General features: G+C 40.3%; 1 protein-coding gene and 1 pseudogene across 2 annotated transcripts in view; both read left to right on the top strand.

Annotated features, from left to right (window-relative positions):
• The window catches only part of cep152 (centrosomal protein 152), a 71,527-nt gene extending 49,384 nt beyond the window's left edge, over window positions 1-22,143 (top strand). For both annotated transcript variants that reach the window (XM_070858379.1, XM_070858378.1), the window contains 9 exons: window positions 4,708-4,839; window positions 7,375-8,022; window positions 9,413-9,593; window positions 11,030-11,209; window positions 13,897-13,996; window positions 16,533-16,636; window positions 18,465-18,621; window positions 19,557-19,663; window positions 20,779-22,143. In XM_070858379.1, coding sequence (XP_070714480.1) covers window positions 4,708-4,839; window positions 7,375-8,022; window positions 9,413-9,593; window positions 11,030-11,209; window positions 13,897-13,996; window positions 16,533-16,636; window positions 18,465-18,621; window positions 19,557-19,663; window positions 20,779-21,956 — 2,787 coding nt within the window. In that variant the 3' untranslated portion in view covers window positions 21,957-22,143. The remainder of the gene's footprint in view (window positions 1-4,707; window positions 4,840-7,374; window positions 8,023-9,412; window positions 9,594-11,029; window positions 11,210-13,896; window positions 13,997-16,532; window positions 16,637-18,464; window positions 18,622-19,556; window positions 19,664-20,778) is intronic.
• Window positions 17,278-17,391, top strand: LOC139228381 (U2 spliceosomal RNA; annotated as a pseudogene).
• Window positions 22,144-22,430: the final 287 nt, after the last annotated feature.

Raw genomic sequence — 22,430 nt, 5'->3', positions numbered from 1 at the left:
TTTTGGCCAGGGCACTGAGAACATTCTGCCCTTTTTCCAGTAGTGGCATGGGATCTTTCATATCAGCCTGATATCTTTCTGACTCAGGCAAGAGTGCTACTTACTAGAGGATTGGGAAGATTTTAAGCAACAGCAAAGAATGACTAAAAAAGCAATAAAGAAAGGAAAGATAGATTACGAAGGTAAACTTGCGCAAAACATAAAAACAGATAGTAAAAGCTTTTACAGATATATAAAACGGAAAAGAGTGACTAAAGTAAATGTTGGTCCCTTAGAAGATGAAAAGGGGGATTTAATAATGGGAAATGTGGAAATGGCTGAGACCTTAAACAATTATTTTGCTTCCGTCTTCACAGTGGAAGACACAAAAACCATGCCAAAAATTTCTGGTCATAGGAATGTGGGAAGGGAGGACCTTGAGATGATCACTATCACTAGGGAGGTAGTGCTGGACAGACTAATGGGATTGAAGGTAGACAAGTCCCCTGGTCCTGATGAAATGCATCCCAGGGTATTAAAAGAGATGGCGGAAGTTATAGCAGATGCATTTGTTATAATCTACCAAAATTCTCTGGACTCTGGGGAGGTACCAGCGGATTGGAGAGCAGCTAATGTAACGCCTCTGTTTAAAAAAGGGGGCAGGCAAAAGGCAGGTAACTATAGGCCGGTTAGTTTAACATCTGTAGTGGGGAAAATGCTTGAAACTATCATTAAGGAAGAAATAGCGGGACATCTGGATAGGAATAGTGCAATCAAGCAGACGCAGCATGGATTCATGAAAGGGAAATCATGTTTAACTAACTTACTGGAATTCTTTGAGGATATAACGAGCATGGTGGATAGAGGTGTACCGATGGATGTGGTGTATTTAGATTTCCAAAAGGCATTCGATAAGGTGCCACACAAAAGGTTACTGCAGAAGATAAAGGTACGCGGAGTCAGAGGAAATGTATTAGCATGGATAGAGAATTGGCTGGCGAACAGAAAGCAGAGAGTCGGGATAAATGGGTCCTTTTCCGGTTGGAAATCAGTGGTTAGTGGTGAGCCACAGGGTTCAGTGCTGGGACCACAACTGTTTATAATATACATAGATGACCTAGAGGAGGGGACAGTGTAGTGCAACAAAATTTGCAGATGACACTAAGATTAGTGGGAAAGCGGGTTGTGTAGAGGACTCGGAGAGGCTGCAAGGAGATTTGGATAGGTTAAGCGAATGGGCTAAGGTTTGGCAGATGGAATACAATGTCGGAAAGTGTGAGGTCATCCACCTTGGGGGGGGAAAAAAACAGTAAAAGGGAATATTATTTGAATGGGGAGAAATTACAACATGCTGTGGTGCAGAGGGACCTGGGGGTCCTTGTGCATGAATCCCAAAAAGTTAGTTTGCAGGTGCAGCAGGTAATCAGGAAGGCAAATGGAATGTTGGCCTTCATTGCGAGAGGGATGGAGTACAAAAGCAGGGAGGTGTTCCTGCAACTGTACAGGGTATTGGTAAGGCCGCACCTGGAGTACTGCGTGCAGTTTTGGTCACCTTACTTAAGGAAGGATATACTAGCTTTGGAAGGGGTACAGAGACGATTCACTGGGCTGATTCGAGAAATGAGGGGGTTAACTTATGATGATAGATTGAGTAGACTGGGTCTTTACTCCTTGGAGTTCAGAAGGATGAGGGGTGATCTTATAGAAACATTTAAAATCATTAAAGGGATAGACAAGATAGAGGCAGAGAGGTTGTTTCCACTGTTGGGGGAGACTAGAACTAGGGGGCACAGCCTCAAAATACGGAGGAGCCAATTTAAAACCGAGTTGAGAAAGAATTTCTTCTCCCAGAGGGTTGTGAATCTGTGGAATTCTCTGCCCAAGGAAGCAGTTGAGGCTGGCTCATTGAATGTTTTCAAGTCAAAGATAGATAGATTTTTAAGCAATAAGGGAATTAAGGGTTACGGGGAGAGGGCGGGTAAGTGGAGCTGAGTCCACGACCAGATCAGCCATGATCTTGTTGAATGGCGGAGCAGGCTCGAGGGGCTAGATGGCCTACTCCTGTTCCTAATTCTTACGTTCTTATGTTCTTACAAAGCCAAGCTGGCAATCTTTAGTACTTTAATTAATTGAATATTAATGTGTTGCTTTTGAGCCACCATATTACCCCACCGAATTAACATGATGGTTGCAAATTATTGCTTTCTAGTAATCTCACAGTATTTACAAGACCATTTTCTAATCATCGCATTGGCTGGCTGATCGTTCTATGTTTGTCAAAGCTCTGGGCTGTTGCCATAAAGGCAGGTGAAGATTTGGCAGGTTTAAATTTATACAAGTTGAACCTCCCTTATCCAGAACTCCTTTTATCCAGAACCACCCCACACCCAGTACAATTCCCAGCCTGAGCCCATGATCCACCGTGCCCCCCCACCCCATGATCTCTCTGTCGCACTCCCAGCCCCAAGCCAGCCATCCCCGACGATATCCCCTTGCTCAGTACCTGTACCATCCAATTTAACGTGACCACCCCTCGTCTAGAAAAATCCCTTATCCAGAACAGATCAGGTCCCGAGGGTTCCGGCTAAGAGAGGTTCAACCTATACCATAATGGTTTGGTGGTCCCTGATAACTATGGGCTGAGTTTTAATGGGGAGGGTGGGGGTACTCTGAGGTGGACGGGAAACCCGGGAAACAGGTATCCCACAGACCCTGTCGACAGGGCTTGATTTGCTTGCGAGACCTCTGTTTCCCACCCACAACAGCCAGATTGAGAGGCACACAGAAGAGAGAGGAAAGGATCGAATGGAAGTCGCCCTCCGGAAGATCTGGACCGGAGGATCAGGGGGGTCAGAGGAGAGAAGGTTGGGGCTGGCCTCTGGATTAGTGGTTGCAGGGGCAGGGAGGTGGGGGGGAGGGGGGGAAAATCAGAAAAGAGGTCGGGGCTTGCCTCCGGATCATTGGTGGTGATGGAGGGGTAGGGGTTTTCAATCGTGTGGGGTAGGCTTGGCAATGACCCTGGATCCAGGAGGTAGGTGTAAAGCCACTTACCTCCTGGATGCAGCAGTCTTCACCTTGCTGTAACTACCAGGTTTTACAAGATGTGTAAAACCTGACCCACTACAGTTAAACACAAAATGGAGGTTAAAGAAGAGGTTTCCAGCCTCATAATATTTAAATTGACACCTGCCTCCCGGCAGCAGGTTGACTGCCCGACTCTCTTCCGGCTTCCGTCCCACCTCCGTTAAAACCTGAAGTGGGCGGGATTCCAATATTTTTACACTTTAACTACCCCCGACTCCTAATCTACCCATTTTCTTTAGGTTAAAATTCCCCTCAATGTGACTGTTTTTGTAGCAACTGTTGCTCGTCGATTTTGAGGGCTCTGATTGGTCCATTTCAATATTTGTAACTGAAAAATCTGTCATTCGTCCATGGTATCACTATTCATTGATCCCTCAAGTAATCTCTTTTCTATAATGAGGAATGACAGCACAATGGCAGTAACGATCGAATTTTGACTTTTCTTGGGCACAAAAAAAGTCTTCAAAAATAAATAGAATATAAACTGGAAGGATTCAACAATTGGGGACCCCAATGAATCTGCCGATCGCATTCCCGGATCCCACTCCTGTTGTGTATCTGTAAAGCATGCACTCCCATGTTCCACCACCAGGGAGCTCATCCACTGAAGTCCCAAGGGATTCCAGCATCCCTTGGGAGCACTGTATATAAGCCGGCTCCTAAGGCCTGTTCCTCACTCTGGAGTGTCTTATTAAAGACTGAGGTCACTGTTACTTTAACCTCCCTGTGTGCAGCCTCATCTGTGTTAGGAACACAATAACACCCACGACCACCGATGATCCTGAGGCCATTCATTTTAAAATTAATAATGATGCATAGTACAGGTAGGTGTAGAATGGAATATCAGTATCTACCTATCTACATAAAATAAGTCTTGCATCGAGCAAGTTGGCTACACCTGATGGTGTCGCACATGCGAAGTGTTTGTCACAAATGCATCTGATTGGCTCAAATCTCATATTCATAAAACAGCAACAAATCACAAAAAACAACTATAAAATAAAGACTGGAATTCCCTGCAGATTTCTGCTGACCTTGCGAGCAGCTGCCAATCCAAGGAAATTTCACTGAACAGCAGCTCTTGTCCATGAGACCCATCTACTGCTCCCTTGGTCTTAAAGATATAGGTGGATTAATAACTGCTTCACCTTAGGAATTGAACATCACAACTGTGCTCGACACTCCAGACTACCTCTGAGCAACACCACAGAAGATCAGTTAGTGCATATAAAAATGAGATTTCCATTGTGATATAATTTGCTCTTGCTCCTTCATTTACATTGGTTAAAGGAAACCATCCTGTCATCCTCTGGATTAACACCAGCACAGTGGTAAAGCACTTCAAGAAAGCAGGAGGGAATGCACTCCATGGTCCGTCCTTTTTGTGGGGATGCTTCAGACATTGAAACCAGGATTCTGGTGGGAAAGGGTCAGCCTTGGCTTAGTTATGAAGAACAATGATTCGAGTATTGAGTAGTGACTCTTGTACCTTTTTCTAAATCTGCAACTATATATTATTTTATGGATACTTTTAATTAGGTTTGAAGAAAAAATAAAGAATACCTTTTAGGTTGCTTTAACAGTAATCTTTTAAGAAAAACAATTGAATGTATTGTGATGAAGTAACTTGCTTTGGTCTTTCAGGTTGAAATAGCGTTAACAAAAGCACGTGGCCGTTGGTTGGAAGAATTGACTAGCCTGCCTGAATACAGAGCCAACTTACAAATTGAGGAAAAGAAATGGGAAAGAAAGCATGAACAAGATGTGGCAAAGCAGGTAAAATGTTGTTGGGGCAGCCTTTTTGTATAAAACATTTGACTGTCCTGTGTCTCGTTATAAATGCATTGTTTTCAATTCCAGAGCACTAAAAATAATACTGAAACAAGTGCTTATTTTGTGCAGAGGCACTGTTTTCCTTTATGCAACATCTGCAAAAAGTGATTTTTTTTCTCATTCTGTATAATATATATTTCCATTTAGAGAAGCATCTCAATGGTACCAACACATATTGAATCACGTTATTTAAAGGCTATATAGTAGTTTTTCTATGGGTCAAAGAGCTACTTTGCCATGTAGTGCCTTTCATCTTCAGTAAAGGTATGCATTCAGTGCTTTTCTGTCGGTAATGAATGCATTCTTCTAAAGCTCGTTCACTTTAGTAGACTATTTGTGAATTGCCATTGCTCAGTACTGAGTGCCTCCCTGACACAACAAGAGCAGTAGTTCTGCGTCTGTCAAGTTGATACAGTTAGTACGCACTCGCCTCTGGCTCAGTAGATTGTATTTATACTTTTGAGTTCATATGCTGACACTCCAGTGTGGTACTGTGGGACTTTGCCTGAAGTGCCATCCTTTAGCTGAGGTATTAACCCAAAGTCCTTCGGCTTGTTCTGGTGGCTTAGTCAGATGTTAAAGATCCCAAGGCACTATTAAATGCAGGGAATTCCCTTGGTGTCCTGGCCAACATTCCTCCCTCACCAATACTGCCAAGCACAGATTAATTATCTCTCAATAAGCTGAATGACTATTGTTGGCACACAGAATGGCTGCCTTGTTTGCCTGTGTAACAAGAGTGAATTTCAAAAGAAATTAATTGTATAAAATACTTTGAGATATTTTTATGTAATGAGGTAGTAGATAAATGCAAATATTATGTAAGCTAAGTTCAAATATATTCCATTGTCATATATTGATTTTCTTGTATAGTCAACTATACTGTAATTTGGTGAGCAGATCTCTCCCAAGATGAGAGAAGCTCAGGAGCAGAGAATATGGAATGTTGAAAATGCATGAAAATAACTTGAAATAGAAGTGGAAAAAAAACATGTTTGACGATATTCAGTTTCTATTGTTGATCACCCAAATCATCATCATAGGCAGTCCCTCGGGATCGAGGAAGACTTGCTTCCACTCTTAGCATGAGTTCTTGGGTGGCTGAACAGTCCAATATGAGAACCACAGTCTCTGTCACAGGTGAGGCGGACAGTGGTTGAAGGGAAGGGCGGGCAGGGAACCTGGTTTGCCGCATGCTCCTTCTGCTGCCTGCGCTTGATTTCTGCATGCTCTCGGCGACGATACTCGAGGAACTCAGCACCCACCCGGATGCACTTGGGGCGGTCTTTGGCCAGAGACTCCCAGGTGTCAGTGGGGATGTCGCACTTTATCAGGGAGGCTTTCAGGGTGTCCTTGTAACATTTCCGCTGCCCATCTTTGGCTCGTTTGCCATGGACAAGTTCCGAGTAGAGCGCTTGCTTTGGGAGTCTCGTGTCTGGCATGCGAACTATGTGGCCTGCCCAGCGGAGCTGATCAAGTTTGGTCAGTGCTTCAATGCTGGGGATGTTGGCCTGGTCGAGGATGCTAATGTTGGTGCGTCTGTCCTCCCAGGGGATTTATAGGATCTTGCGGAGACATCGTTGGTGGTATTTCTCCAACGACTTGAGGTGTCAACTGTACATGGTCCACGTCTCTGAGCCATACAGGAGGGCGGGTATTACTACGGCCCAGTAGACCATGAGCTTGGTGACAGTTTTGAGGGCCTGGTCTTCAAACACTCTTTTTTCCTCAGTGCAGCCTTCGGCCGCCTAACGAACTGGAGGCGGTGTTGGATCTTGTCGTCAATGCCTGCTCTTGTTGATGGGAGGCTCCCGAGATAAGGGAAGTGGTCCACGTTGTCCAGGGCCGCGCCGTGGATCTTGATGTCTGGGGGGCAGTGCTGTGTGGCAAGGACAGGCTGGAGGAGGACCTTTGTCTTACTGATGTTTAGCGTAAGGCCCATGCTTTCATACGCCTCGGTAAATACTTCGACAATGTCCTGGAGTAAAAGTAATTTTAAAGGCTACAATGTGAGGTCCCAATCATATGTATGGTTACTAAACCTTGTATCTGAATGTTTTTCCAAATCCAGAGCAGTAGCTGCGGTAGTACTTGGGGAATTTGAAGAGGTGTGCCAAACCTAGAATGGCACATATGTCCCTTCAGTAATATGCATTCTACTAAATGTGTAGTGTACACAGCACATTTGTTACTGGTGTTTATGAAGTGCATAGAACCTTAATTAATTCATTGAATTGTAAGGTCTGTGAAATAATGCCTTGAAACTTAAAATTCATTTTCTAATGTAAAATGCTTTACAACAACAGTTTAGTCTTTGAATGATTTTTTAATGTGATGTGGTGGGGAAGAGAGAGCATCTTTATTTTGAAATATCCCAATGTTGTATTAATTACTTTAATGGGATAAAATTGGTCCAAGAAAGTATTGATTTATTTTTAAAGTGGATTTGTTAATTTGATCAGTACTTGATATTTACAGATAACAACAGTACTCAAAGCAAATGAGGAAAAATGGAAGAAATATGCTTTGAAAGAAATTGAGAAAGCTGGGTCCAGTGTCAGAACTTCAGAACTGCAGGAAAAAATACTTGTTGTTGAACATGAATTAGATCTTCAGAAAGAAGAAGCAGCAGCAGTTGCTAAAGCTGAATTGGCAAAAGTTCGAGCTCAGTGGAATAAAGAAAAACAAGAAGAGATCAATAGAATTCATGAACTAAATGAGAAGGATTATCGAGCCTTCTTAGATGAGCATAGAAGTAAACTCAATGAAGTTCTTAAAGCGGCTAAAGAGGACTTTACCCGGCAGAAAAATGAGCTGCTTGCACGAAATGAGGCCGAATTAAATCTGCGTCTCCTGGAGAAGCAAAAAGAATGGTCAGCTCACCAAGAAGAACAGATTAATCGTGAAAGACAGCAGTATGAATCTGAGCTTGTTGCTGAGATCGAACATTTTCTGAGTGAGATCTCAAAATACTTTGTTGTAGAGTCTGAGACTGCATGTTTCAGATTAGCGGAATATTCTAACCCCGACAAATCCGCACTTACACAAGTCAATAAAATGAACGACCGTCTCCAGAAAGTTTGTATGAAAATGGTTGAAGAGATCCTCAAGACCATCCAGAAAGAGGTAATGGAAAGTAACTTTATGGTGATGCTTCAAAAAATATTGTGGCACCTTACATGAGTGTTGTTAAAACATTACCAGTACTTGTATCATCTGTATCTCTTTGTGTTAGTTGTGGCTCAGTGGGTGGCACCCTCGCCTCTGAGTCAGATGGTTGTGGGTTCATGTCCCACTCCAGATGCTTGAGTGCACTAATCTAGGCTGACACTCCAATGCAGTGCTGAGGGAGTGCTGCACTGTCAAAGGACTTTCGGATGAGCTGTTAAATTGAGGTCCGTCTGCTTGACCAGTTACCTTGCCATTGGGCCTACCAGTCTGATCATGCCAAAACAAGTTAACTCATTGTATATTGTACATTTGTTTTTAATACACACATCTACACCTCAGCAGAGATACTAAGAATGCAGTATTACTACAAGGTACCTGTTTGAGAGCAGTAGCTGCTTAAAATAACAAGGAGCTAGGTTATATTGCTGGATTTGCTTCACACTCTGACCAGGAAAGCTAAAGCTCTGTCCATGCATGACTGCTCACTGCCATCTGAATGCCTGTTGAGCTTTAATATTAGCAAAGACCAATAGCCGAGTTTGCTCTTTGCTCACGTTAAAAATAATAACCATTAACTTTAAAAGCTTTTGAACTTCTGAGTGGCTCGTTGTTCAAGGCAGTGTTTAATTGGGTTGTGCAATTAGAAAATCCCCATTAGCTGAGTTCAACCATAATATCTTGAGCACTACACTAGTCCTTAGCAGCCTGGAACTGGTGGAAGGAGATAAAATCATCCAGGATTTCTGATCCTGATCAATACCCATTGAATTTTCTTGGACAAGTGCATGTGCACGCACATGCTGAGGACAGAATTAGGCCCAATTGTGATACTTAACACACAACTGTATAGGTTCACAGATAAAGAATAGCCACCTGAATTAAGGCGGCTGTGGAAGTGTAGGCCAACATGAATCTGTGCCTCAGAGGTAATTGGGGCTGACAACAAAAGTAAATGAAAAGAAATTCCAGCTGGCCCACTTTTTGAGCTTTACTTCCTAGCTTGCTGTAGCCTGTGTGAAGCTGAAGTGCTGAGAGATCATTTGCTCATAGTGGCCTCTTAGCATTGCCTGAACTTCTGGCAGCTTCACATAAGCTGTGTAGTGTAATGGAAAACACATATTCATAATTAGGAAATTAGTCATTTTTGTTTGAAGTGGCATTTGTGCTCTTGTATACCAAATGGATTTTGGATGACTATTTTAATGTCCTTTTCTCCATCAGCACGTTCGAATAACAAAGAAAGGATTGTGTGTGTGTGTTGCTCATCATTCTAATTTGAAGTTTGATAAATTATTTGGAGTGACTTGCCTTATACATTGAGTGCTTAGTTTCTTTTTTCTTCCAGGAGAGTAAATTCGATCTGCAGAATGCATTAAGAGAATCAGAAAGGCAACATGAGAAATATAAATCTGAAAAGGACGCACAGCTTAGGAAACTTGAATTGTCTGAACGTCAGCTCAAACAAGAACTGGAACATTTACAGCATAAGCTGAGCAATTTTACACAACAAAGGGAACCCAAATACGGTATTTTAGTTCTTTCTAAAATAAATTCATAAATCAAACTGTTCGTAGTGGCAAAATAGAACCTGTCTCAACTTTTTCACCAGACAATTCTGACTAGATGTTGTCAGCAGTGATAAGTTCAGGTGGTTAGCTTTTCGTGAAACTTTTGACTGACAATTTCCTCATTGTTTTGATGTTCTGCTCAACTTCGAGTTTCATTTAAGAAAATTGCACATGGCTATGAATGTTTGAACCTTGCTAGCAGCTGATGTACAGTTCATTCCAACAGTTAATTATAGATGAACAACCAGCAAAAGAGTTAGAAATTGAGCTTTTTCTGTGCTACCAAGCTTAGATAAACAAGCGGTTGTTTTAATTATTTGTTAAATGGTTTATTTGTAAACCATCAAAATGTTGTCAATTTAATTTGAAAAAAATCTATATTTGCACCTCATTATATGCAAATTATCTAGTTTTTATTTGCACCTTTTCAACTTAAATTGTTTGACATTGAATTTTCTTCTTATTTCCTTGAATAAGCCATTTAACAAAGTTGGCCCTTTAAATGGTTTTAAGTTTTCCTTTTGTTCCGTTGTCTTCCATTAAATCCACTATGCAACTGCATTAGCTAAAGAGAAAAAAAATTGTTTTATTTTTTAAAATGTACATCTGTTTTTACCAGATTAGTTTTATCCATACAAAATCATTAATTGCCTATTTTATTGAATTTACAAGTTAAATTTAACATTCCAATATGGTTTACACCACCTGTCATTTCCACAACAGGTGAGAAATTAACAGGGCAATGATGGGAATAAGGTTTCATCAGAACCAAAATGATGCCAGACTTTTCAGCCAGCATCCAATCTAAGTAACCCAATAAATATTTAAAGTTACAGCTAATTCCCTGACTAATTGACTACTATTGCTTTATTAAGAACTGGGGAAAAAACACTTCTGAGATAATCCCTTCTTTTGCACTCACCCAAAATGTGTCTGGAATTAACAGTAAAATGAAATATTGTTTAATTCTACAATTATTCAAAGATACAGCCACAAGATATTTGCATCTTTTCCACTATCCAAGCAAGGGACAATTTGATTTGCATCACATGAGGCAAAGGTTTTCCATACATCTTATTGCAAATTAAAAGATCTTATAATCGTCATAACCTTGAGAGAGCCTGAAGAGCAAGAGGAAAGTTCTAACATTTCTAGTATAAATCTATTGCTCCCTCGCCTTGAGAATAAATATTTAGGGCATATTTAAAGAAGCTAAATTACACTGATATTAATTTTAATAACGCTGCTGTGCTTTATTCCTAGTGAAGACTTCAAATATAGGAAAAGGATCAAAAGTCTTGCAAAGATAATATAGAAAAGTGCTGTAATTGCAATCCTATAATGTTATAATATTGAAAACTCTCACTAATATCTCTCTCAACTATGTTTTGCAGAACTGATTTGTGGAAATGAAAACTTAAGTCCCAAATACCAGCCATGTGAGGGGCAATGTAGTCAGCAAGTAGAGAAACTTCAACAGGAAGGTCAGCTGCTCAAGAAAAAACTAGAGAAAACATGTAGGCAGCTTCAGCTAACTGTTCATGAACATAAAACCAAAGTACAGCATCTTAAAGGTCAGTAGTAGGACAATAATTCAAGTAGGACCAAGGTTGCTGATACTGATCTGATGGAAAGGTGGGAGAAACATATACAACCATTGGGCTATCAACTTCTCCATCCTGTTTCTTCTCCTGTTATTGAGAACCACATCCTTAATTATTTGTGGCAAGACTGCTGATTGTCTACACCAGGAGTTGTTGTTTCACAATTCATTAGTATTTTTCACTCTAATTCTTTGTAATTGTGTTTTCTTTATGCCAGGGGTAGTCTGAGTAAGCTTTTGAAAGTTCAATTTTTGCACTTGGTTATTTCTTTAAACCTGCTCATTTATTATTACTGCACCTGAACGTTGGCACATGAAGATCTGCTTTGCTTGATTCTGGTTCCGTTAACACGTCTTCAGCCTCCAATCAATGTCAGTTGCTGGCTTCAAAATGATGCCATGAATGCTTCCCAGTGACTTACATACACAAGTCCTGTTTACACTATGTATTGATTACCCTGGACTCTGGTTCATTATAAAATCACGACTACATCCTGTTGGAATCTATATCCCAGCCATTTTATTGTAATTGCAAATACTACTTGAAGCTGCATGTTGCTGGTATCTCTGCCTATCCTGCCTTTGGCATGGACACCATTTGGAAAATACCCATGCTATCTAGGTCCATGGGAAAGCACTTAGAAAATAAATTCTCACTTAAGATTTAAATCTTGTGAGCAATTTGATCCGTTGAGCCTATGGATCTGTGTGATCTTATATTTGTTCTCTATTCGCTCTTTTGGTACAAAGGTTTACTTGAACTGAAGGCGTTCATTATGATTCCACTGTACGCTGCCTGGCATGGAGAGGGGCCAGCTCTTAGCCGAAAAGAATACAAGTTTCATTTGTCTCAGGAAATCAAGGTGTTGAAATTCTGTCCGTCACCTTTTTTACAGAAAGGATATGCCAGTTAATTAATATGCACAATTGGTGCTAATTGTTTATACCAGTCTAGGCAATTGATATTTCAAATAAAAGTAAATTCATAGGTAAGCCTAGTGTTAAATTGTAGTTAAGAAAGTGGGTTTATTTATTTGTACAGTGGCCACTTCCTGGCCCAAAATACCACTTGTCCCTTTGAAGCAAACTGTTGGACAGGTACCTGGACCAGTTTACATGCTTTTAACCAAACATTACTGTTTTGTTCTAAAAAGCTCATGATAATGTGCTCCAAACTTGTAGATCCCACTGCCGTTTTTGTATTACTTTGCTGTGCTCCTGCTTGTATGTGGCGAATGAGGAAGAATGTTAGATAACCTATTTTATCATTTTTTGGGAGAAGAATTTTAACCTCCACACATAAAGCATCCACTGTCCCTCGGTTCTCTTACTGGCTTGTTGCTACGGGGATATCTTTAGTTTGTAGGTGTTATATTGCTGCTTTAGTCAAGGCTTCTTTGCTGCCTCCTCTAGTTAAAGAACTAAAGGTGCAATTCAGAATAAGCCCCTATGTGCAGTGAAGTGGGGGTGGCTCACCTGGTTAAAAAGGCCATATACCCGTGGTATTTAACCCTGTGGAATGGCAGAAAATGAGGAGATATATGCCTATAGTGGGGAGTAACATTTTCATGACATCTGGTGCCTTCAGGAAGCTGATCAACTGATCTATCACCTAGGTTTCAGATTTTCTTTTTATAGTCAACAACTTCTTCCCTCTTGCATTGTGTAATTCAAAAAATGTCTGAAAGCTGAATTCTGGACTGTATACTACTCAGCAAAAAATCTGGCACTACAGAGTAGCTTTATGAAAGCGGATGTTTAGTGCAAAGCCCATGCTTTTATACTCCTCAGTGAAGGTGTTGACGATGGCTTGAAATTTGGCCTCTGAGTGTGCGCAGACGCAAGCGCTGTCCACGTACTGTAGTTCGATGACAGAGGATGGGACGACCTTGTCTAGCCTGGAGGCGACGAAGATTGAACAGGTTCCCATTAGTTCTATAATTTAGTTCCACTCCAGCTTGTTGAGAGTGAGATGGAGCATTGCAGCAAGGAAGCTCAAGAAGAGCATTGGGCGGGCCACATTGTCCACATGCCTGACACGAGATTCCCTAAGCAAGTGCTCTACTCGGAGCTCCGACACGGCAAGCGAGCCCCAGGTGGACAGAGGAAACGTTTCAAGGACACCCTCGAAGCCTCCTTGATTAAGTGCAACATCCCCAACGGCATCTGGGAATCCCTGACCCAAGACCGCCCAAAGTGGAGAAAGAGCATCTGGGAGGGCGCTGAGCACCTCTAGTCTCGTCACCAAGAGCATGCGGAAATCAAGCGCAGACAGTGGAAGGAGCGTGCGGCAAACCAGACTCCCCGCCCACCCTGTCCTTCAACCACTGTCTGCCCCACCTGTGACCGAGACTGTAATTCCCGCATTGAACTGTACAGCCATCTGAGAACTCACTTTTAGAGTGGAAGCAAGTCTTCCTCGATTTCGAGGGACTGCCAAAATGATTATGAAAACAGGGACTTGTGTCTGAAATAAGCTAAATTTTATATGTCCTTATTAAGAAATCTAGTTTTGGTGGACTTTCCACTTTGCAAGTTATTAATTTTAATTTATTTTATAGACCCCTTTAGTTCACAAAACAAGAAATACCTTGATTTTTCCACCTTGTCTATTGATCAGAAATTATTTTGAAATTCTTCTATTACAATATTTCACAGAAGAACATGAAAGAACAGTAAAGATTATGCAAAATGAAAAGGGTGATCTTGTAAGAAGACTGAAAGAAGGTGAAGCGACCAGCAGGAAAACAAATTCTTGGTATGTTATCTCTGAATTATATTACAACGCTACACTTCAAAAACTACTTCATTGGCTGTAATGCACTTTGGGACGTTGATGGTCGTGAAAGGCGCTACATAAATGCAATTTTTTTTTTGAAAACGCCTGCACAAACCCCGCTCTACCTGCCTCAACCACTAGCTAGCCAAATATGTGGGTGTGAGCTCATACGCATGGAATCCAAATTGTGCATATCTGAGTTTAAGTCACGTGAGATTGCACTCAGAAAAAATTGCAGTACAGTGTTAAACCCCCCCCCCCCCCCTGAATTTGCATAATAACAGCAATCTCCAGGAATATTTCATTCTAGACAGTTTTTAGTTTCTTTTTGGTAAAATTTGGGTAATCCTATTCCAAGCAATATATTGTGCAATAGGTAGTATTGGATGTAGGCCCTTTGTATTACGGATACAAAAATCTCATTTAGGTAATGTCAAGTGTCTGCCTAGACTGGACGTGTGAGGGTGCTACATGGAGCACCTCCACATGGTCAAATCACAGGATTGCTCACTTCCAACAGAATATGAAAGATGAGAATCTCTATGTTCATCAATAGCCGAATTTTGGGCAAGTAAATCTTGTATATTAGATTTAGTTAATTCTGGTAGATGCAATCAAGTCCAATAAAATAGATGTACACTTATTATCTTGCTTATTACGCTTACTAATTATCTGAACATTATAGTTTTAGTGCTTTGCTATTTCACGTAATATCGTGCCTTAGAGGACGAGAACGGAGCATTAGTAATAGGGAACATGGAGATGGCTGAAACTCTGAACAAATATTTTGCATCAGTCTTTACGGTAGAGGACCCAGTAGTGGATAGTCAAGGAGCTATAGAAGGAGAGGAACTTAACACAATCACAAACAATAAGGAGGTGGTACTCGGTAAGATAATGGGACTAAAGGCAGATAAATTCCCTGGACCTGATGGCTTGCATCCTAGGGTCTTAAGAGAAGTAGCGGCAGGGATAGTGGATGCATTGGTTGTAATTTACCAAAATTCCCTGGATTCTGGGGAGGTCCCAGCAGATTGGAAAACTACAAATGTAACACCCCTATTTAAAAGGAGGCAGACAAAAAGCAGGAAACTATAGACCAGTTAGTCTAACATCTATGGTTGGGAAAATGTTAGAATCCGTTATTAAAGAAGCAGTAGCAGGACATTTGGAAAAGCATAATTCGGTCAGGCAGAGTCAGCATGGATTTATGAAGGGGAAGTCATGTTTGACAAATTTGCTGGAATTCTTTGAGGATGTTATGAACAGGGTGGATAAAGGGGAACCAGTGGATGTGGTGTATTTGGACTTCCAGAAGGCATTTGACAAAGTGCTACATAAAAGGTTACTGCACAAGATAAAAGTTCATGGGGTTGGGGGTAATATATTAGCATGAATAGAGGATTGGTTAACTAACAGAAAACAGAGAGTCGGGATAAATGGTTCCTTCTCTGGTTGGCAACTAATAACTAGTGGGGTGCCGCAGGGATCAGTGTTGGGACCCCAACTATTTACAATATATTAACGACTTGGAAGAAGGGACTGAACGTAACGTAGGCCAGGTTTGCTGACTATACAAAGATGGGAGGAAAAGCAATGTGTGAGGAGGACACAAAATATGCAAAAGGACATAGAGAGGCTAAGTGAGTGGGCAAAAATTTGGCAGATGGAGTATAATGTTGGAAAGGGTGAGATCATGCACTTTGGCAGAAAAAATCAGAGCAAATTATTATTTAAATGGAGAAGAATTGCAAAGTGCTGCAGTACAGTGGGATCTGGGGGTACTTGTGCATGAAACACAAAAGGATAGTGTGCAGGTACAGCAAGTGATCAGGAAGGTCAATGGAATCTTGACCTTTATTGCAAAGGGGATGGAGTATAAAAGCAGGAAGTCTTGCTACAGTTATACAGGGTATTGGTGAGGCCACACCTGGAATACTGCGTACAGTTTTGGTTTCCATATATACGAAAGGATATACTTGCTTTGGAGGCAGTTCAGAGAAGGTTCACTAGGTTGATTCTGGGAATGAGGGGGTTGACTTATGAGGAAAGGTTGAGGAAGTTGGGCCTCTACTCATTGGAATTCAGAAGAATGAGAGGTGATCTTATCAAAACGTTTAAGATTATGAGGGAGCTTGACCAGTTGGATGCAGAGAGGATATTTCCACTGATGGGGGGGAGACTAGAACTAGAGGGCATAATCTTAGTTTTAAATGGGCGGCCCCTTATTCTGAGATGAGGAGGAATTTCTTCTCTGAGTTGTAAATCTGTAGAATTCGCTGCCTCGGAGAGCTGTGGAAGCTGGGACATTGAATAAATTTAAGACCGAGATAGACAGTTTCTTAACCTATAAGGGATTATGGGGAGTGGGCAGGGAAGTGGACCTGAGTCCATGATCGGATCAGCCATGATCGTATTAAATGGCGGAGCAGGCTCGAGGTGCTGTTTGGCCTACTCCTGCTCCTATTTCTTATGTTCATAGAGTTGTCTTTTCAATTTTTCCCCTCGATTACAGTTTGCAGGAAAATTGGAGCTCTGAAAATTCATGCAAGTTGATCTCTACAAAAGGATTAGAAGAAATTCGGCATCAGTATTTGAGGGCTGTCGACAAAATTAGAGGTAATTACTGCTAATCTAAATTTGTGTGTGCATATCTTGAATGGAACATAGGAATTACTAGATAAAAGATCATTCTGAAATCTAGATTGTCTTCTATCATCCTGTAGACGCATGATACAATGATAATGGAGTTATTGACTAATCATGGTAATCAAATGGATTGAAATTGATATTACATTTGTCTTGTGTATGATCTTAAATAGCTACTGTGAGTGAGACTTATTGATTCACATTCCCCAGAGCTATTTCAGAGAAACTATTCACTTGATCATACTCCTCTGTATTGGGCGCAATAGACTGTTCTTTAATTTTGTGTGTATTCTGATGGGTTTGTAATACAGTATGATGGTGTAAATGGGTACCATGCAACAAATTCCAAATAATACCCGTTCAGTCAATCAGCTGCTTTGAAATGTATTTTATTGGTCTTAATTGGATATGTTCACATATATACAATGATATCAAAATACTTGCATGTTAAATAAAATTTACCTCCCAATTTTTAGTTTGCTTATCCTTTCCAGCCAATTGTTTTTTTGGTGGTGGGGGGGGGGGGGCGGCATGACCATACAGTTATTCAAAGGACAGCACTTCCTGAGGTGCATTAACATGTAAACTGGAACTACATTTTTTTCAAAAGTTTACCTCCATTGGTAATATTCTCTTTTTGGACAGGGAGCTGGATCAGGGGCATGCCCCATCCACTCCATGCACCGACCTGGTATTGCAATATTTCCAGGAACGGTGCAACTTCGCCTCTCGGCCTTTTGGCCTAAGATCAAACACATTGGCGCAAAGTGATCTTTGGCGTTAGAGTTGATCTGGAACGAAATTGGATAAAATAAAAAAATAAAAATTTTAATTCTCTTATCAAGGTCAGAAAGTTGAGTTCAAGCCCCATATCCAAGCTTGAGCTCGTTATCTAGGCTGACATCTAATGCATCGTTGGAGGTGCTGTCCTTTGGATGATTTGTTAGGATGTGGTCTCGTGACTCAAATAGATGTCAAAGATGCCAAGGTACTATTCAAAGAGTAGAGACTTCTCCTGATGTCTTGACCAATATTCCTCCTTCAACCAGTTCCACCAAAAATGGTTATTTATCTAATGCTATTTGTGGGACATTGCTGTTGTAGAATGACTGCCACATTTACCTACATAACACATCACAGTACTTCAAAAGTAATTCTTTGTAAAGCACTTTGAGATATTCCAATGTAATAAAGTGCTTTAGGAAAGTAAGTATTAGATTTTATCTAATAAGTGGTGACGTTGGTTTACTGTGGTTACCAATATATTAAAGTGGTAGTACTCTAATTTCTGAGGGGGTTGTGGGTTCAAGCCCCATTCCAGAGACTTGAGCACATAACATGGGGTGACACTTTGGTGTAGTACTGATTAAATACTGCACTGTTAGAAGCACTGTCTTTTCAATGAGACGTTAAACTGCGGGCCTGACTGCCTTCTCAGTTGAATGTAAAAGATTCCACGGCACTATTCAAAGAAGAGCAGGAGAGTACTCCAGCTATCCTGGCCCACATTTATCTCTCAACCAACCTCACCAAAAAACAGATCATCACACTTTTGTGGACCTTGCTGTGTGCAAATTGGCTGTATCTTTCCCTACAGTACAACTGTGAGTACACTTCAAAAGTATGTCATTGGATGTGAAGCATTTTGGGATGTCTTGAGGTCATAAAAGGTGCTACATAAATGCAATTTTTTTCTATCTGTGAAGTAGACTTCTTTATCTCCTACCAGAAAGAAAAAAGTTTAATGTTGCATTTTTAGACTCTGACATAATTTAGCTGTCTGTCTTGCTTTGTGCAGGAGACATGCTGTGTTATATTCAAGAGAGCAAGGAGCGAGCAGCTGAAATGATTCGTACAGAAGTATTGCGGGAACGTCAACAAACTGCACGAAAAATGCGAAAATATTACTTGACCTGCCTCCATCAACTCCTAGCAGACAATGGGAAGAAAGAAGGGTAAAAATCTTCATGTTCCAGTTTCTATTAGAACATTGTTTATTGTGTTTACCAATGTATTAAAGATTACAGTATTTATTTGTAGAACTTTAGGAGATTTGAGACAATACAAGTAAAAACTTCTACTTATGCGGCTCGGTGTCATTTTTATTGCATAATACTCCTGTGAGGCGCCTTGGGATGTTTCACTGTTAAAAACGCTATATAAATACAAGTTGTTGTTTGACGCACAGGCTCATAAAACTGCCTGTCTGAAATTCAATAGTGTCCTAGTCCAGAAGGTCAAGGGTTATGGGGAATCGGCAGGGAAGTGGAGTTGAGGCCAAGATCAGATCAGCCATGATCTTATTGAATGGCGGAGCAGGCTCAAGGGGCCAAATGGCCTACTCCAGCTCCTATTTCTTATGTCACAGCTTTGAATCACAGGACTCGATCCCTTTTTAAATCTGCCATCTTCAGCTCTTCTGGGGAACATAAAATGGGCACCTTGTAATAGAGTAGAGCTTCTCTTTTCAGGAAGAGGGACCAACTGACTGGCTTCCTACTAATTAACTATGGAGCAGTATAGGTCAGAGAAGTACACAATGTGAATGACTGCTTTGTTGATTGAAGGTAGCTATATGTCGATGATTACCTGTGGAGGGCAAAGAAATAGAAGTACTCACAATCCTGTACATGAGCAAATTAACTGTATACTTGTCATTACAGGAATGGGAGCATTTCTTAGCACAGAACTAGTGGTTTGGGATTTTTATGAATGTAAAACATTACTTTGTTACTGACCTGTACACTCCTCAGCAATAATCTGCTACTTCTGAAAAGCCCAGTTACTGAAACAGGAGTTTGTGATCGTTCAGAATTTATGGGCTCAGGAGTCCAGTTAATTATACTGCCAGGATGAATTGATATTAAAATGTCTTTGTAATTCTTTACAGTGCTGAAAAGAGGATCATGAATGCTGCTAGCAAGTTAGCTGCAATGGCCAAAGCTTTAGAAACTCCTCTTGCGAATCGAAAGCGTGATAAAACTGAAACCTTGACTGGTATGTATGGCATTTTGTAACAATTAATTTTCATATTTTGATTTTTAAATACGCATAGTTTTATATGGTTGCTTTTGTTGGTGATAACTGTTTTTAAAATTTGACTTTATTTCAAACTATAATATGATGTTAGGGAGTCAATTCTACTGCAGAGAATAAATACATTTTTGCTAAATTTGAGTAATATAGCATGTTGATCCTGCCATTCAGTGCCAGGAAGTGATATGGTAACAATATTTTCCCAAGAGAGATACAAAATGGAGTCACCTCAAGCCGTGCTTATACTTACTAATGGCTAACTCGAACAGCATTTACAGAGATTAAGGCGAAAAATAATTGCTTGCCCTCATACCTAGAGAATAGTATATGTTATAGGTTGGCCTAAAAGTAGAAAAAAGAACATTTTTAATAAACATGGATACCTGTTTTATGCTATAAATTATAATGTCTGGTGCCAGCACTGATCAATATACAATGTTGGAATCGTGGCTCACTGCCATCATTATGGAAGTTTTATCCCTTTACCTTTAGAGGCAAGAATGCATTTTTGCTAGCCCTTTGGTCAGTGCATTTTTAATGAATTTTTATATCTGCTATTGTATGAATGGATACTGTTAAATGGAATGACACAAGTATGAGTATATGCAAATGTATGCATAAGAATGTTGAAAGATTAACCTTTAGAGCCAGCTGTGATGTAACCCTAGTTTTTTTTTGCTTGAATGTGTCGAGTGTACCAGAAGTAAAGGATATAGTGGCAACAGTAATTCAATATGAAATACTTTGGGATGGTCTGAGGACATGAAATGCACTATATAAATGCATGTTCATTTTTTCTTTGATTTTTGGCTAATTGATTTCACCATTACTGTGATTTATATGATGAAGAAGAACAATCGTTGCAAAAGGGTTGCTATTTAGTGGTTACAGTTCAGCATGTTGCAGATAATTTTCTGTGTAAACTTTATATTGCATCTGGCTTCTAATTGTATCTGATCAGATTATTTTTTTTAATTCAGTGCCAGCATTGATACTTAATTCCTTACAACCTACATTTTTCACATGGATGAGTTTTTGTGTGTGTGTTTTTATCACTTGTCTCCTTCTACCTAAAGCACATCCAAATAATAAAAGTTCAGAAAAAGCTCCAGTCATTTCTGAGAATAATCAAGAGACCACTGGATCGGTGCACGTGCAGGCAAACCACATTGCGAACCCATCTTCTAGTGATGTCCGAGTCCGTAAATTCAAGAAACACAGAACGGGCCATGAAATTCATAAAGTATGTGTGCCACACAGTTTGAACAAAGCGTTACATGATGCAACTGTGGAGAATGGCACTTCAGATGAAGAATTGTTTGCAAATGGTAAACAAGTTAACATTTGTAAAATTGAAGGAAAGTCTGGCATTTTACAAAAGGATACCACTTGCATGTTGCATGAGACTAAGGGTGGACGTCAACTGAATGGTGTCGTGCCAAAATCAAAGCTTCACAAAGCTGCTAGTGTTGCACATTTTCAAAATTCAGCCAAGTACCTTTCCCAAATGTGTCTCAGCAAAGCGCATGCATTCAGCTCTGTTGATAGTCTTTCAGACAGAGCACCATTGCAAATAGCACACAATCAGGATGCTGTCCCACCTTCAAAAGGTTTTATACATTATTCAGAAGAATATGTCTGCTCCAAAACTCTGACCGGAGCCTCATTTGCTGTCCCAGAAACCCCTGAAAGAGATGAATGTGATTGTGTTAGCAACCTTGAAGCTATTAGGTCCTGTAAAATTGACACTTTCAATTTTAGGCAGACTGGAGGAAAAACATGCCATCTAGATGATTGTAGCACACCTATTATATGCACAGGGTCAGGTGGCACTTCTATGCCGCTTTCAGCTACAAACTTGCCACCGAAAAATGTTTCCATGGCCAATGGTGCTGCACAAGTATCGTCCTCCATTTCCTCTGTAGTCTCTGAAATTAGCTCTCTTTCTGAAGATGAAAATGCTTGCTTTTCGAGCAAAACAATTCCAGTTTCAAGGAAACGCACTGAACAAATAAACGTTGCAGAAAGCAGCCTTTCAGCTTTTAACAGGGACCAGTTGAGTACAAGGACAAAGCCTCATACATATAGTAACCGCACTGAAAGTGAACTGGCTTTGAATGATGGTTCGGCAAAGACAAATAAACCATACTGTGCGAAAGAATATACCCAAAAGAAGTGTCCATCACACATCCCCAATACGGGCATTATTCAGCAGGACAGTGGATTTGACAGTCCATTTCTTAATTTTCATTAGTTGAGAAGTATTAGCTTACAAAACAAACCCTTAAGTCTTTAAGATATCATTTTTGTGCCACTGAACTAATAGTACAGGATTTTTTGAGTAATCGGTGATTTGTGATTTTGCTAAATTATGTTTGATGCAAGAGGTTTGTAATTTAAGTCATTGATATGTTGTAACATATTTGCACATATTTATGTTTCTAAAATCTATTTTTATACCAGAAACTATGATTTATGTTTTGTTGTTTGGTTTGTATATTCATATGTTTTTTGGGACAAGATGTTTATTTTAAGGTATCATGCCAATAAAGTGTTCTTGGGTTAATAAAAAAAAATAAGACTTGGTCTGAAAATAGTTTTAAAAACATGAAACAGTCACTTGGTGTTTCTCTAATTCAGTAGCAATGGCTTTTTTGTTGTCTTTAATTCTCTTTTGAAGAAGTCTATTTGTTCTTGATCTGATTTTTCTTTGATGTCCTGTAGTGGC

The sequence above is a fragment of the Pristiophorus japonicus genome, chromosome 17, assembly GCF_044704955.1.
Source record: "Pristiophorus japonicus isolate sPriJap1 chromosome 17, sPriJap1.hap1, whole genome shotgun sequence".
NCBI classification, from domain to species: domain Eukaryota; kingdom Metazoa; phylum Chordata; class Chondrichthyes; family Pristiophoridae; genus Pristiophorus; species Pristiophorus japonicus.
Note: the sequence above shows the minus strand (reverse complement) of the source record. Positions and strands in the feature narration are given on the sequence as shown.